Source organism: Lepus europaeus, chromosome 16 (genome assembly GCF_033115175.1).
Source record: "Lepus europaeus isolate LE1 chromosome 16, mLepTim1.pri, whole genome shotgun sequence".
In the NCBI taxonomy this organism is placed as follows: Eukaryota; Metazoa; Chordata; class Mammalia; order Lagomorpha; family Leporidae; genus Lepus; species Lepus europaeus.
The window spans coordinates 91,345,028-91,359,580 of NC_084842.1; the positions used below are offsets into that span (position 1 = coordinate 91,345,028).

General features: G+C 67.5%; 1 protein-coding gene across 1 annotated transcript; it reads left to right on the plus strand.

Annotated features, from left to right (window-relative positions):
- Nucleotides 1-4,920: 4,920 nt before the first annotated feature.
- On the plus strand, nt 4,921-14,491 carry DGKQ (diacylglycerol kinase theta). Its single transcript, XM_062213235.1, has 23 exons — nt 4,921-5,170; nt 6,148-6,227; nt 7,897-7,996; nt 8,102-8,187; nt 8,256-8,381; nt 8,481-8,628; nt 8,700-8,759; nt 8,853-8,953; nt 9,034-9,239; nt 9,314-9,404; nt 9,484-9,538; nt 9,682-9,743; nt 9,930-10,080; nt 10,308-10,343; nt 10,577-10,692; nt 11,545-11,696; nt 11,824-11,972; nt 12,065-12,243; nt 12,385-12,485; nt 12,705-12,851; nt 12,945-13,056; nt 13,137-13,289; nt 13,416-14,491. The coding sequence occupies exons 1-23, from the start codon at nt 4,921-4,923 to the stop codon at nt 13,515-13,517; spliced, it is 2,763 nt and encodes a 920-aa protein (XP_062069219.1). The 3' UTR covers nt 13,518-14,491.
- Nucleotides 14,492-14,553: the final 62 nt, after the last annotated feature.

Sequence of the window (14,553 nt, forward strand, 5' to 3'; positions counted from 1 at the left end):
AATAAATCTTTAAGCAAAATGGAAACCTAAAGTGGGAAGAAAAGCGTGGGATGCAGGAGAAAACTGCTGACCCTGGGAGTCTCCTCAGGAAGAGCTGGCTGCAACACTCGGCCCGAACGCCCGCGGAAGCCATGGACGAGATGATGCTGGAGAGCCGTCGAGACGTCCGTGGAGCCTCTGTGCCAGGGACGTGGTGCTCAGCGGGGCCAACACTTGGCTGAGAGCACAGGAGCGGGCGTCCCGGCTCCCCGGCCGCTGTGAGGCCCTCGCCGGAGCAGTGCACGCTGGCCATGCCCTTGGGCCTCCCAACTCCTCCTCTGTGCGCCGTCTAGCTTGGGGCATCTGTGTGGCAACAGGACGCTGGAGGGGGAAGGCGGTGAGACCGGCATCCTGAGATCTGACGCAGCTGGCCAGAGTCCTGGTCCTCTTCCTCCGAGCACCGTGGGGCAGGCCTGGCAGAGTTCCCAGTGCAGCGAGGCCGGCGTTCGGACATGGGCTCCGGGCCTGGGGGGGTTTCCCGTTGTTAAGGAAGTGCAGCTCTGTCTGCCTCAGGGGCCCAGACTTCAGGCAGCGGTGCTGGGACCATCTCTGGCTTTCAGCTGTGACCCCAAGGGGCAAGGGTGTGGCAGAAGCAGGGACCTGAGTCACCAGGGCTCAGGTGCACGAATCTGCCCTGGGGGGAGATGACTGAGCAAACATCACCCTGCACAGGTGGCGCAGGCTGGGCTGTGCTCAGCCGCACTCTGGACTATGTGCTACACAGCAAAATTTGGCCTGTGACAAATTCCGAGAACTATTAGATGACAATGACCATGGCCGGGTTGAGTGTAGAGACCCTGGGACCTATGAGGTCCACGCTAAAGCATCCAGAGGAGCCTGTACCCAAAGCAGCTCTGAAAAATAAAAGTACAAGTCCATACTGATCGTGAGATAAAAGTAAGCGGAGTGAAATGTCAACCGTCACTGGCCCCGGGTGGAATGTACATACTCTTCTGTGAGTCTGAAATTCTTCAACATCAAAACAGTAAAAATTGTATAAAAACTTCAAGGAAATATAGTCAGGATTTATAGACGTCCACCTGCTAAATTGGCCCATTCCACTGCATAGGAGCCATTTCTCAATGAAGCTGACAAAACTTAACCCGTGCTCAACAGCAGGGGAGGCCCAACCACAGGGAGACTTGAAGGACTGGGGGGTGGATGGGAACGAGCACAGACCTGGTGAGCGGCTCACACAGCCGGCTCAGCCCAGGTGAGGATGGGGGGCAGAGACTGCGCACACAGGGAGACTTGAAGGACTGGGGGGTGGATGGGAAAGAGCACAGACCTGGTGAGCGGCTCACACAGCCGGCTCAGCCCAGGTGAGGATGGGGGGCAGAGACTGCGCACACAGGGAGACTTGAAGGACTGGGGGGTGGATGGGAAAGAGCACAGACCTGGTGAGCGGCTCACACAGCCGGCTCAGCCCAGGTGAGGATGGGGGGCAGAGACTGCGCACACAGGATGTGAGGCGGGCGGAGTGGGAGGAGACACCCCCCCAGCACACACCACGAACACCAGCCCCACCGCCTGCAGTGCCGGCATCCCACATGGGAGCTACAGTTCCAGTCCCGGAACTTCCCCATCCAGCTCCCTGCTAATGGCTGGGAAGACAGTGGAAGCCGGCCCAGGTGGAGACCCAAATGGAGCTCCTGGCTCTGATTGGGACCAGCCCAGGCTGATGCAGCCATCGGGGGAATGAACCAGCAGCAGATGGAATCTCTCTCTCTCTTTCTGTCACTCTACCTTTCAAATGAATAAATCTCTCTTTTTTTCTCTCTCTCTTTTTAAGATTTATTTATTTATTTTAAAGGCAGAGTTACAGCGAGACAGAGAGAGAGAGGAGAGAGAGAGAGAGGGAGAGAGAGAGAGAGAGAGGGAGGTCTTCCATCTGCAGCTTCACTGTCAAAGTGGCCACAACAGCTGGAGCTGCACCGATCCAAAGCCAGGAGCCAGGAGTTCCTCCAAGTCTCCCATGCAGTTGCAGGGGCCCAAGGACTTGGGCCATCCTCTACTGCTTTCCCAGGCCATAGCAGAGAGCTGAAAGAGGAGCAGCCGGGACTTGAACCGGCACCCATACTGGATGCCAGTGCCAGAAGTGGCAGCTTAACCCGCTACATCACAGTGACAGCCCAAACCTGACTCTGGTTTCTGGAGATCGATTCCAGCCGTGCATGGAGGTGTGCGATTCTGCACGAACACAGAGAGGTGTGGTTTCTGGCTGTACACGGAGATGGCGAGTCTAGAGACGTAACTGTCACCACACGTGGAGACGGATTCCGGCTGTAGGGGCCGAGTCCGTGCGGGGACGGGTTCCGGCTGTGGGGGCCGAGTCCGTGCGGGGACGGGTTCCGGCTGTGGGGGCCGAGTCCGTGCGGGGACGGGTTCCGGCTGTGGGGGCCGAGTCCGTGCGGGGACGGGTTCCGGCTGTGGGGGCCGAGTCCGTGCGGGGACGGGTTCCGGCTGTGGGGGCCGAGTCCGTGTGGGGACGGGTTCCAGCTGCTCCTGGCCGTGATTCCGATGGTACGTGGAGGCGGAATCTGGCCGGTTCTGGCTGCACGTGCGGACGCGTGGTTCTGCTTGTACACAGAGGGGGGCTCCTGCCTGCACACAGGGAGTGTAATTCCATGTGCAGACAAGCGATTCCGCCTTACGTTTTGGGGTGCCTGTGAGGCGGAGGTTCCCAGGGTTCAGGTGTAGGTGGCATCCCAGTCTCCGCACTAAATGGGAAACGGAGCTGTTTGTTGGCCAGGCCTTGGTGCTGAGACAAGTGTGGTGTCTCAAATCCTGCGTGTATCAGGAACAGGCTGACCTGTGGGACGTTCCTGAGTGCCAGCCACGAGGCGAGCAGCAGTGTGTTTGCATGTCCATGAGTTCCCCAGGAAACCCCAGGTCCCAGGAGGCACAGCCTGGCACTTGGCACAGGACTGAGAGCCGGCAGCCACCCTGTATGGGTCGAATACCTGGAGGGCCCAGGGTTGGCTCCACCCCACCTCAGGGAGGCCGCAAGAGCTGAGCGGAGCTGCCGGGGGTGCCAAGTCCAGGACCCAAGGCACAAAGGGCAGCTGGGTACAGGGGTTACAGGCACAGGGTCGATGAGAGCCACGGTCTCCAGGGGGCCCAGCAGGTGACAGGCACTTGTCCTAACGGTTTGTATCGCGAGGGCCTGGGGGAGCCTCGGGGATGCTGGGAAGGGGCTGGTGCAGCCTCCACAGGGGAACGTCACAAAGAGAGGAATGGGCTGCAGGGCCCAGGGAGCTGTCAGACACCGACGGCAGTGTCAGGTAAGCTCCTCAGGAGAGGGAGGCCCTGGGCTCCTGGAGGAGGCAGGTGTGGCTGACGGTGAGGGGGCCCGTGCACAGCTGGGACCCTCTGGGCAGGCTGTAGTTAGTCAGTCAGGAAGGGATGCTTGAGGTAACCATGGGCGGTAACCAGCTTTGGGGCTGTTGGCCGTAGGGTGTGGACGCACTGGTGGGGACTGCCAGCACCTTGATTCTCTCCAGGGAGAGCAGGCTGGGGCAGGCATTTGGCAGAGTGGCTGAGACATGGCTTGGCTGGCGCTGGCGCTGGTGCTGTGGCATAGCGGGTAAAGCCACCACCTGCAGTGCCGGCATCCATATGAGCACCAGTTTGAGTCCTGGCTGCTCCTCTTCTGATCCAGCTCTCTGCTCTGGCCTGGGAAAGCAGCAGAAGATGGCCCAAGTGCTTGGGCCCCTGCACCCACGTGGGAGACCTGGAGGAGACTCCTGGCTCCTGACTGGCCTAGCCCCAGCCATTGCAGCCATTTGGGGAGTGAGCCAGTGGAGGAAGACCTCTCTCTCTCCTGCTGTAACTCTACCTTTGAATAAATTAAATACATTAAAAAAAAAAAAAAAGCTGCGGCTCTGCCTCCTGAGTCCAGCTCCCTGTGACCGTCCCTGGGAGGCAGCAGCGATGCCCAAGTGCTTGGGCCCTGCAACGCTGTGGGAGGCCGGGATGGAGCTCCTGGCTCCTGGTTTTGGCCCAGCCCCAGCTGCTGCAGACATCCGGGGAGTGAACCAGCAGATGGGAGACTTCTCTCTGTGTCACTCTCCCAAATAAACATTTTTTTTAAAGAGCCCGTGGCTGGCTCAGGAGAATGTAAAAGGCACACTTGTCCCCCGCAGGCAGGGAGCGGCTGGCGCCCTGGGAAGCCGCGGGGTCACCGAGGGAGCGGTTCTGGGGGACACAGGCCCACCCCCAACAATGCGGTGAGACCTGCACCGGGCCTGACGGATCCAGAACCGGGAGCACTGGCGTCTGCTGGCCGAGGGCAGGCGCTGCGGGGCCTCGGGAGGCGGGCGCGGCGCGGGACGGAAGCCTGGTCCCGGCCGTCAGGGCGGACGCGCATTTCCCGCGCAGGGCGTTTGCGGCTCGGCTCTCCTTAGGCGCGGCCGGGCGGCAGCGGGCGCTGGCGGACCCCGGGCCTCCCGAGCGAAGGTGCAGGAGAGGGGAGAACGCGGGCTCCCGAGAACCCGGGGTCCGAGCCCTCCCCGCGCCCAGGCGCCAGCCCCGCGGATCCGCCGGCCGCAGACTCCTAGGGCGCGGCCCGGACTTCCGCGGCCGCCGGCGGGAGGGGCCCGGGCGCGGACACCCACGTACTCGCGGCCCCCGGACGTCTCCGGTCGCACCCACTCCTCCACCCGCGCCGGCCGGGGTCCGCAGACACAGCCGCGGGGCGGGGCCACGCGACCGCCCCGCCCCAGTGCCGCAGGCCCCGCCCCCGGCGCTCCGGCCCCGCCCCGCGCCTGCGCAATCGGCGACGGGGTCGGAAGCGCAGCAGCGGCGGCGGCGGCGGCGGCGGCCCCCAGCTCGGACCCGGTCCTGCCCGCCGGGCTGGAGCGCTCTGGCCGTGCGGCCGGGATGGCGGCGGCGGCCGAGCCCGGGGCCCGCGCCTGGCCGGCCGGCGGCCCCCCACGCCCCGGGGCCCCGACCTGCGGCTCCCAGCCGGGCGACGGAGGGAGCGCGTGCGCGCAGTCGGGGCGCGCGGGCGCCGGACCCCCGGGCCCCGCCGCGCCGGGCCACAGCTTCCGGAAGGTGACGCTCACCAAGCCCACCTTCTGCCACCTGTGCTCCGACTTCATCTGGGGGCTGGCCGGATTCCTGTGCGACGGTGAGCGCCGCCGCCCTCGCTGCCGTGGCGCCCCCAGGACGGGCCCGGCGGCGGCGGGGTCTCGGCGCGCCGCACTGCGGAGCTGCGGGCAGGATCCGGCCTCTGCCGGCGCCGCGCCGTAGCCCCGCGCCGGGTCCTCCTGCCTGCGGGTGCTCCCGGGGTGGGCTCTCTTCTGGCCGCTTCCCTCGGGCAGGCAGGCCGGGCCTGGGACCCCTGCCCGCCGCGTGGGCGGGACCGGGCCTGGGACCCCTGCCCGCCGTGTGGGCGGCACCGGCCTGGGACCCCTGCCCGCCGCGTGGACGGGGCTGCAGGCCAGCGCCCGCCGGGGAGGCCGGCCCGTTCCGCAGAGATGAGTGCTGGTCCTGGGCCCCGGGTCGCACCAGCTGTTCTGGGCGGCTGGCGGGAGGGCCACCCTGTGACCGCGTCAGAGCCCTGCCTGCTCCGGACGGGTTGAGCGCGGACCCCGCCAGGGCCGGGTTTGAGGCTGGGCCAGGCACAGGGGGAGAGGGTGAGGGTCAGAGAGCAGCCAGGCTTTCCTGCGGGTGTGGCTCCAGGCGTGGTCCTGGGAGAGGCAGCGGCGCCCAGCAGGGCGTGGAGCACTGTCCCCGGGCAGGGGAGGCTGGGCCGAGCCTGCCGCACCGCCCTCTGGGTGGGGCCCCTCGAGCCCTGAGAGTGAGAACTCCAGCACCTGGGGGGTCAGGACCGGCGAGGGCCCCTGGGGCAGCTACCTGTCTGGACCTGGGCTGCCGTGGGCAGTTTGCACCCCTGGCGATGTGGGGGGTGTGACCCTCCTGTCCCGCAGGGGCTGCCCGCCCTCCTGTGCATCCGCTGATCCACTCATGGGGGACGTGGAGTGCATACCTGGTGCTCAGGGCCACCGTGCGGCAGGTGCAGGGGCACGGATGCAGGGAGAGTGGGCGTGGCCTCTGGTGGGGTGGGCGGGAAGAGGCCGACTAAAGGGGGCTCTGCTTCCGCAGTCTGCAACTTCATGGCCCACGAGAAGTGCGTGAAGCGCGTGAAGACCCCGTGCTCCAGTGTTGCCCCAAGCAGGGTCCGGGTGAGTGGGGGCGGGGTCAGAGGCCTGAGGCCCGGGCTGCCCTGTGAGCGGAGTGGGGCAGGGGTCACCGACCTGCCCTCTGTCCGCGTGGGGTGGCTGCAAGCTGGCAGCAGGAGGATCCTGGGGTGCGCACCCTGGTCCAGCAGACGCTGCCACTGGGGTTGGGGGACGGTGGGCAGAGGGTATGGGTCTCCAGGGTCACGTCCCAGGCTGCCTGTGAGCCTGCAGGTGTCTCGTGTGACACGCCCACTCTTGGGGCCGGGGGGGGGGGCCTTGACCATCAGCCCCTCGGCTGGGCTGTGGGTGCCCAGGCCTTGGGGGGCAGGGCTTCCCTTCTGGGGGTGGTGGCCAGAGTTCTGGGAGGGCTAAGGGAGCCGGGACTGGAGACTTCGGCAGCCCCACCCTCCATGACTGGCCGGCCACACCCATCCTCCCCCGGGGCTGCAGGCAGGGCCCAGGCAGGATGGTGGGAGCGGTGCAGGGTGGGGGTGGGGGATGATGGAGGGGTGAAGGAAGTGAGGCCGGAGGCGCACCTGCTCCTCACCTGCCTCCAAGCCGTCCGCCTCTAAGGCCTGTTCTTCTGTGGACGACCTGACCTGCAGGTGTGTGCAGGAGGACCCAGGACGCCGGCTCCTGGGGTGATCAGCACCACTGGGATGCCGTGTCCACCATGGGGTCCTCCATGGACACGTTCTGGGACTCCAGCTTCTGGAGTTGATTTTAGTGTTCTCTGCTAAAGTTAAAAAACGTGTGTGTGTGTGTGATACACACGTGATGGAAAATGGAGATTATAAATATTTTTGTTTATTTGAGAGGCATAGTTACAGATGGGGTGGGGGGGAGAGGTCTTCCATCTGCTGGTTCACTCCCCAAATGGCTGTAACGGGCCCAGCTGGGCTGATCAGGAGCCAGGAGCTTCTTCCAGGTCTCCCACGTGGGTGCAGGGGCCCAAGGACCTGGGCTACCTTCCACTGCTTTCCCAGGCCATAGCAGAGAGCTGGATTGGAGGTGGAGCAGCCAGACTCTAACCAGCACTCCTATGGGATGCCGGCACTGCATTGAGGCTTAGCCCACTCTGCCACAGCGCCGGGCCCATGAGGCTGTTTAAAAAAGAGAAAACCGTGTCTGTTTCGATGCACCCAGTCACCATCTGCAGTGCACATTTGAAAAAATATTTAATTCATTTAAAAGGCAGAGTGACAAAGTGATAGAGACATGCTAGACATCCACTGCTCCCCAAATGCCTGGAATTTTCTGGCAAAGCCAGGAGAGGGAACCCATCCGGGTCTCACGGTGGGAGGGGCCCAGTGCTCCCAGGCTGCCCTCAGTCAGCAGGAAGGGGGATGGGAAGTGCAGGCGGCTGGGACTTGAACCGGGCACGGTGTGTGTGCGTGTACATGCGCACGCGTGCCCGTGTTCCAAGTGGGGCTTAAAGGCTGGGCCACCAGGCCGCCCCCTGCTGGACACCTGTCACCTCCCTGGTGGCCGTCATGGTGCAGGATGGTGCCTGGGGGTGTGGGTGCTGCCTTGGGTGGCCCGGCTGTCCGCCGGCTCGCGGAGCCTGAGCTGCAGGGTTGCTGTGTGTGTGGGGGGGCGTGGAGAGCTGGGCGCGGGGCGAGGGCACTGCCCCAGCCGCACCTGAGGCCTCGCCACACCCCCGACCCGACAGGTGCCCGTGGCCCACTGCTTCGGCCCCCGCGGACTCTACAAACGCAAGTTCTGCGCTGTGTGCCGCAAGGGCCTGGAGGCGCCCGCGCTGCGCTGTGAAGGTACCGCCGGCGGCGAGCCACGGCTGAGGGTCGGGGGACCCCGGCCCAGGCAGAGGAGGGCGGGGGCAGGGGCGCCGCGAGGCCCTAACCCTGCCCGCCCCCCAGTGTGCGAGCTGCATGTTCACCCCGACTGTGTGCCCTTCGCCTGCAGCGACTGCCGCCAGTGCCACCAGGACGGGCACCTGGACGCCGTGAGTGCCGGTGCCCGGGCCGCGGGGGGGGGGGCCCGGGGCGCGCGCTGACCCAGCCCCCTCCCCAGGACTGGCGCCAGCACCACTGGCGGGAAGGGAACCTATCGCCCGGCGCGCGCTGCGAGGTGTGCAGGAAGACATGTGGCTCCTCGGACGTGCTGACCGGTGTGCGCTGCGAGTGGTGCGGAGTCCAGGTGGGCGCGGCCGAGGGCGGGGCGCGGGGGGGTGGCCCTGAGGGCGGGGCCGCGGCGTGGACTTGGCCCTGAGCCCCCACTCTCGGCTGCGCCCCGCAGGCCCACGCGTCCTGCTCCGCGGCGCTCGGCCCCGAGTGCACCTTCGGGCGCCTGTGCTCCGTGCTGCTGCCGCCCGCCTGCGTGCGCCTGCTGTCCCGCAACTTCCGCAAGACGCACTGCTTCCGCATCGCCGACGCCCCGGAGCCAGGTAGGCGTGGGGTCTGGCGAGGGGTGTGTGGGGGCCTGGCCCCGGCGGTGACAGCTCCTGTGCCTCTGCAGGCGAGGACGCTGGCGCGGATGCGGGCCCCAGCAAGGAGGCGCCGGCGTCGCCGGAGTCTGGTGAGCACCTGCCCCAAAGCCCGGCTTCACTGGCCCCCGGATCCAGCCTCCCGCCCTGGCACCGGCCTCACGGCTGCGCCCCCCCACCCCCAGGCAAACAGACTCTGAGGGTCTTCGATGGCGATGACGCCCTGAGGAGGAACCACTTCCGGGCGGTCACTGTGCCCCGCGGGGCCAGGAGCGAGGAGGTGCTGGTAAGAGGGAGGGGGCTGCCACCCCGGGGCTGCCACCCCAGGAGCCCACGCCCCTCCCCACACCTGCCCGCTCTCCGCAGGGGGCAGCGCTGCGGGCCTACTACCTCAGCGAGGACCTGGGCGACTTCCACCTGCAGCCCCTGCCCCCGGCCCCCCGTGCTGGCGATGCTGGGGCCATGGAGGAGGGGGGCAGCTCAGGGCCCCACGAGGCGGCGCCCGGGGCCTGGGTCATCCGAGCTGTGCCCCGGGCCCAGGAGCTCCTCCACGTCTACCCTGGCTGGCCTTGGTGAGAGGTGGTCCCTGCAGGGGGTCTGCCGGGCTGAGCGGGAGGGGCCCCTGCTGGAGCTCCTGTCCCCGCAGGGCAGGCGTGGCCCACGTGGCCGTGCTGGTGACTGCACAGAGCACAGCCGGGACCGTGACGCGGGAGGCCCTGCAGCTGCTCGGCCGCCAGGTGTGTGCCGGGCCATCCCTGTGCGTCCTGGGGAGCCGGGGCTGGCCGCAGCCCCCGCCTCATGCCCTCTGCCCCGCAGGCCGAGGGTCCTGAGAGCTTCCGGCTGGAGGAGGTGCTCATGGACAGCAGGCACGGTGAGCGGTGGCCTGACCGGGCCCGCAGTCTCAGCCCCCCCGGGGTGGCACCGCTGCTCTTGGCCACTTCTGCCTTGGGCTCTCATGGCGGGTGCGTGCCCTGGGCCGGGAGCCCTGCCCTGAGGGCCGTGCCTCTCTTGCAGTCCAGCGGATGGTGCTGGCCCGTGAGGAGCCCCTGCTTGACCGGCTTCGGGACATCCGGCAGGTCAGTGGCTGTGGACGCTGCCCCCATGCCACAGAGAGCATGTGTGTCGTGGGTCGCGTGTTCCCGATGGGTGGACGGGCCAGCCCCTGGTCTCTTTCTTCTGGTCTGTCTGATCCCAGTCCAGCCTGCGCGGGGGTGCAGGGGCCGTGCCGCAGCCCAGCTCCCGTCGCCCGCCTCTCCCCGCAGACGTCCGTGTGGCAGGGCAGCCAGACGCGGTTCTACGTGAGCGAGAGCAGAGCGGCGGCCCCACGCGTCTCCCTGTTTGTGGGGGGGCTGCCACTTGGCCTGTCCCCCCAGGAGTACAGTGACCTACTGCACGAGGCCATGGCCACCAAAGGTATGACCTGGGTCAGCCGCGGCCCCTCTGTCCCTGCACCACCTGAGCCGGAGCTCTTCCCGCCCCGTCCTCACCCCGGCCCTGCCCACGCACTTCCCCCTGACCATTTCTTGTGGCAGGGACGACCAGGGTGGGGCTGCGGGCGTGGGCGCCCTCGGGACAGGGTTGGGAGCGCGGCCTGGCCCTGCCGGGTGTCCACGTGTCCCGACTGCCACCTCCCTTTGCAGCTGCCGTGTCAGTGAGCCACGTCTACTCCTCCCAAGGTGAGCTGGAGTCGGGCGGGGAGCCCCGTGTGGCCCTGGGGCCTGACCTCCGTGGGGTGGCTCTGCTGTGGGCCTGCGATGGGCCAGAGCCCCTTCCTGCTGGTGGACACGCACCCCAGGCCCCCGGCCACCCTGCACTGCTCCTGGGCCCCACCCCCTCCATGCCCCTCAGTGTGACCGCCGCCCCGGGGGTGCTGCCCCGAGGGGGCCCTGAGCTGCAGCGTCCGTCGCAGGCGCCGTGGTGCTGGACGTGGGCTGCTTTGCCGAGGCCGAGCGGCTGTACATGTTGGTCAGGGACACCGCTGTGCGTGGCCGGCCGCTGACGGCACTGGTGCTCCCGGAAGTGCTGGTGAGTGGACGAGTGGACGGCCCCAGGGGGCTCCTCACAGCCCAGGGTCTGCTTGTGTAAGGCGTCTACCCTGTGAGGAGGACTGGACACGGCGCCCGTGGCATGGCGGGGTCTCTGCCGTGGCCGCGTGTCTGCGCGCTCCTGGACTCTGCCCGTTCCACGCCTGTGGCTGCCTCTGGCCAGGAGCTGAAACTCCTTGACTTTGGACTTCACCCTCGAGACCAGACGGTGCCCTGGTGGACAAGGCGGGGAGGGTGGGGGTCGTTGGTGGGCACCAGGGACCCCGGGGGAGCCCACACCTCTGTCCTTGTCTGCACAGCTGGGCTGTGCCCCCCCTCGGCGCCCCCAGCTCCCTTCCCGCCTGGCCCTGCCCAGGTTAGAACAGGTGGCCATCCCCAAGGATGTGAGGACGCAGCTGCTGCAGCCCTGGCCCAGGACCCCAGCCCCACCTGCTCTGGGCAGGGCAGGGTGCAAGCCGACACCCACTTTGTCCTGGCCGTCATGGGGCTGCGTGTGTCCCGGCACTGAGCCTGCCCTGTGTCTGCACCCCTGGGGAGATGGGGTTTGTGCCACAGCTCCCCTGTGAATCGAGGGCTGCCCCTGGCTGTGTGTGGCACTGGCGGCTTCCGGTGGGGCAGGCGCAGTCTAGCTGGCCATGCCAGGCAGGGCTTCCCAGGGCCTGAGCAGTCATGGTGGGCACTGCTCCGAGCTCCAGCAGCTGGGGGTGCCCCCTAGGGGAAGTGTGAAGCCGTGACAGAGCCCCCCGGGAAGGGGCTGGCCCAGGGTCTGGGGTGGGGAGCTGGGGGAAACAGCTGACCCAGGCCCCGTCCTAACGTGGGCCCTGCCTCGCAGCACACGAAGCTGCCCCCAGACTGCCGCCCCCTCCTGGTATTCGTGAACCCCAAGAGTGGGGGCCTCAAGGGCCGGGACCTGCTCTGTAGCTTCCGGAAGCTGCTGAACCCTCACCAGGTCTTCGACCTGACCAACGGGGGGCCTCTTCCAGGGTGAGTGTGGGGGCCCCACTGCTAGCCAGCAGGGACTTCTCCCCGGCAGGGGTTGGAAAGGAGGGGCCGTAGGGTGGGGCGCACCTGTGGGCGGCCGGCTGGTGGGGACGCTGCTCTCCCGCTGCAGGCTGCACCTCTTCTCCCGGGTGCCAAGCTTCCGGGTGCTGGTGTGCGGTGGAGACGGCACAGTGGGCTGGGTGCTCGCCGCCCTGGAAGAGACGCGGCGCCGGCTGGCCTGCCGGGAGCCTTCCGTGGCCATCTTGCCGCTGGGCACAGGTAGGGGCAGCCGCCAAGCCACTGCTTCCTTGGTGCCCATCCCTGCCCGGGGCTGTGGCATGAAGTGCCGCCTGGCCCCCGCTGTGTTGCAGGGAATGACCTGGGCCGGGTCCTGCGCTGGGGCGCGGGCTACAGCGGCGAAGACCCCCTGTCTGTGCTGGTGTCTGTGGACGAAGCGGACGCCGTACTTGTGGACCGCTGGACCATCCTGCTGGACGCCCAGGAGGCCGGCGGTGGGCAGGACAGCGTGGCGGAGCTGGAGCCCCCCAAGGTACAACCCTCCGCGCTCTCCAGGCCCCGGGCGCCATCCGTCATGGGCGCCTCTGTGCCGTTGGGTGGGGCGGCCCTGGCCACAGTCGGGGAAGCGCCAGGTGCTGGGGCCGGCGGGTCCTGGAGAGTCCCTTGTCCCCAGATTGTACAGATGAGTAACTACTGTGGCATTGGCATCGACGCTGAGCTCAGCCTGGACTTCCACCAGGCGCGGGAGGAGGAGCCGGGCAAGTTCACAAGCAGGTACCAGGGGTGGCCTGTTGAGGGCACGCTCCCCGGGGAGCCGCTGGCTGGGACGGGCAGGGGCCGCCTGGTGATGGCACGCTCCCCGGGGAGCCGCTGGCTGGGATGGGCAGGGGCTGCCACCTGTTGAGGGCACACTCCCCGGGGAGCTGCAGGCTCGGACTGGCAGGGGGCGGGCAGGGGCCACCGCCTGGTGACGGCAGGCGCGTCCCTGGGCAGGTTCCACAACAAGGGCGTGTACGTGCGCGCTGGGCTGCACAAGATGAGTCAGGTGCGCAGCCTGCACAAGGAGATCCGGCTGCAGGTGGAGCAGCAGGAGGTGGAGCTGCCCAGCCTCGAGGGCCTCATCTTCATCAACATCCCCAGGTGGGAGGGGCTGGCTGCCCAGAGTGGCCTGGGGCAGGGTGCAGGTGCCCCGAGGCTGCCTGACCCTCGTGCCTGGCCTTCCTCTTGGGGCAGCTGGGGCTCGGGGGCCGACCTGTGGGGCTCCGACAGCGACTCGAGGTTCGAGAAGCCACGCATGGACGACGGGCTGCTGGAGGTGGTGGGTGTGACGGGAGTAGTGCACATGGTGAGTGCCGAGGGAGCTGGCTGGGTGGCCTTCCTGGTGGCCATGGCCCTGCTCAGCCTGCCCCTCCCGCTGCTGCACAGGGCCAGGTCCAGGGCGGGCTGCGCTCTGGAATACGCATCGCCCAGGGCTCCTACTTCCGCGTCACGCTCCTCAAGGCCACTCCCGTCCAGGTGGATGGTGAGCCCTGGGTCCAGGCTCCCGGGCACATGATCATCTCTGCCGCGAGCCCCAAGGTGTGTGGGTGCAGGTGGTGCTGGGGTTGGCTGGCTGCCCATTTTCACGGCCCATGGGTGGTGCCGGATCCCCAGGCTGGAGGCTTGCCATCTCACCCTGGTCCCCTGACCCCACCCCTGTGACAGGTCCACATGCTGAGGAGGGCCAAGCAGAAGCCCAGGAGGCCGGGGACCTCCAGGGACACCTGCACAGATGCTGGGCCAGCCCCCGAGGGCGGCCCCAAGTAGGGGTGCACACAGGAGCGTCCGCGCCCACCTTGGCTTTCGTCTGCAGGCGGACCACGTGGTGGCCGCCCCTCCCCGGAGTGTGGGGGGTCTCCACCCTCGCCCACTTGGTGTCACGGGGAAGCTGCTGGGCCTAGGGACAGGCGGGCAGATCTGGCCCCAGCTGGTGTCAGGGTTCCGTGGAAGGGAGGTGCCCCTCCTGCTGTGCGGTGCTGCTGCAGGCCGCGCTCTGGCCTGGCACACACCGGCCTCTGCCAGTTCCCAGGCCCTTCCTCCTCACTCCACCCAGAGGGAGGGCCCTCCATGCCTTGTCACTAGACGGGGGCCTGGGCCACGGGTGGCAGTGGTCCTGTGCTTCTGGCCAGGCTCTGCCCACTCTGAGGCCCAGAGGGCCCCATCAGGCCGGGTGGGTCTGGGGACCGAGCGCCCTCAGGCCCCCCGTAGCACTTTGCACATGGGTGTGGCCTCTGCTCACTCCGCCCCCTCCACGCCTTGTGCAGAGACCCACCTCCCACGTGGGGTACACTTACGGGCACCCCGGCTGGATGAGGGCCTTCCTGCCTCAGACTCCGAGGAGCCACCCAGGGGGGGTGTCCCAAGGGCCAAGTGTTTCCTGTCAGTGGGCATGGCCCAGGCTGTGCTGCTGAAGGGGAGGGGGGGCGGCAGCCCTGGGTGCCACTAGGCCCGAGTGCCCTCCCTGCTTCTGCCAAAACTGCAGGCCAGTGCGTCGTGTCGGCTGCGTGGTCTTGGTGTGCACGCCTGGCCTGTTCCATCACCTGCAGTCTTGGGAACAGGTCTGAATGGTGTGCTTCGTTCCGTGCAAGCCCTGGTGTTGGTCTGTAGGCTGCGTCCGGGTGATTCGTCCTCTGTGTTTGCCCTGCTGGGGCTGTGGCCCCGGCGCACTGGTCCCCTCCCTGTGAGTTGTCGTCTACCTGAATGTAACAGTAACTTAAATCCGGGACAGACAGCCGGGTACACCTGCCTGCGGCGTTCTGGCTTTTTGTCCGGCGGCCGACATGGGGAGGGGGCTGGGCACGCA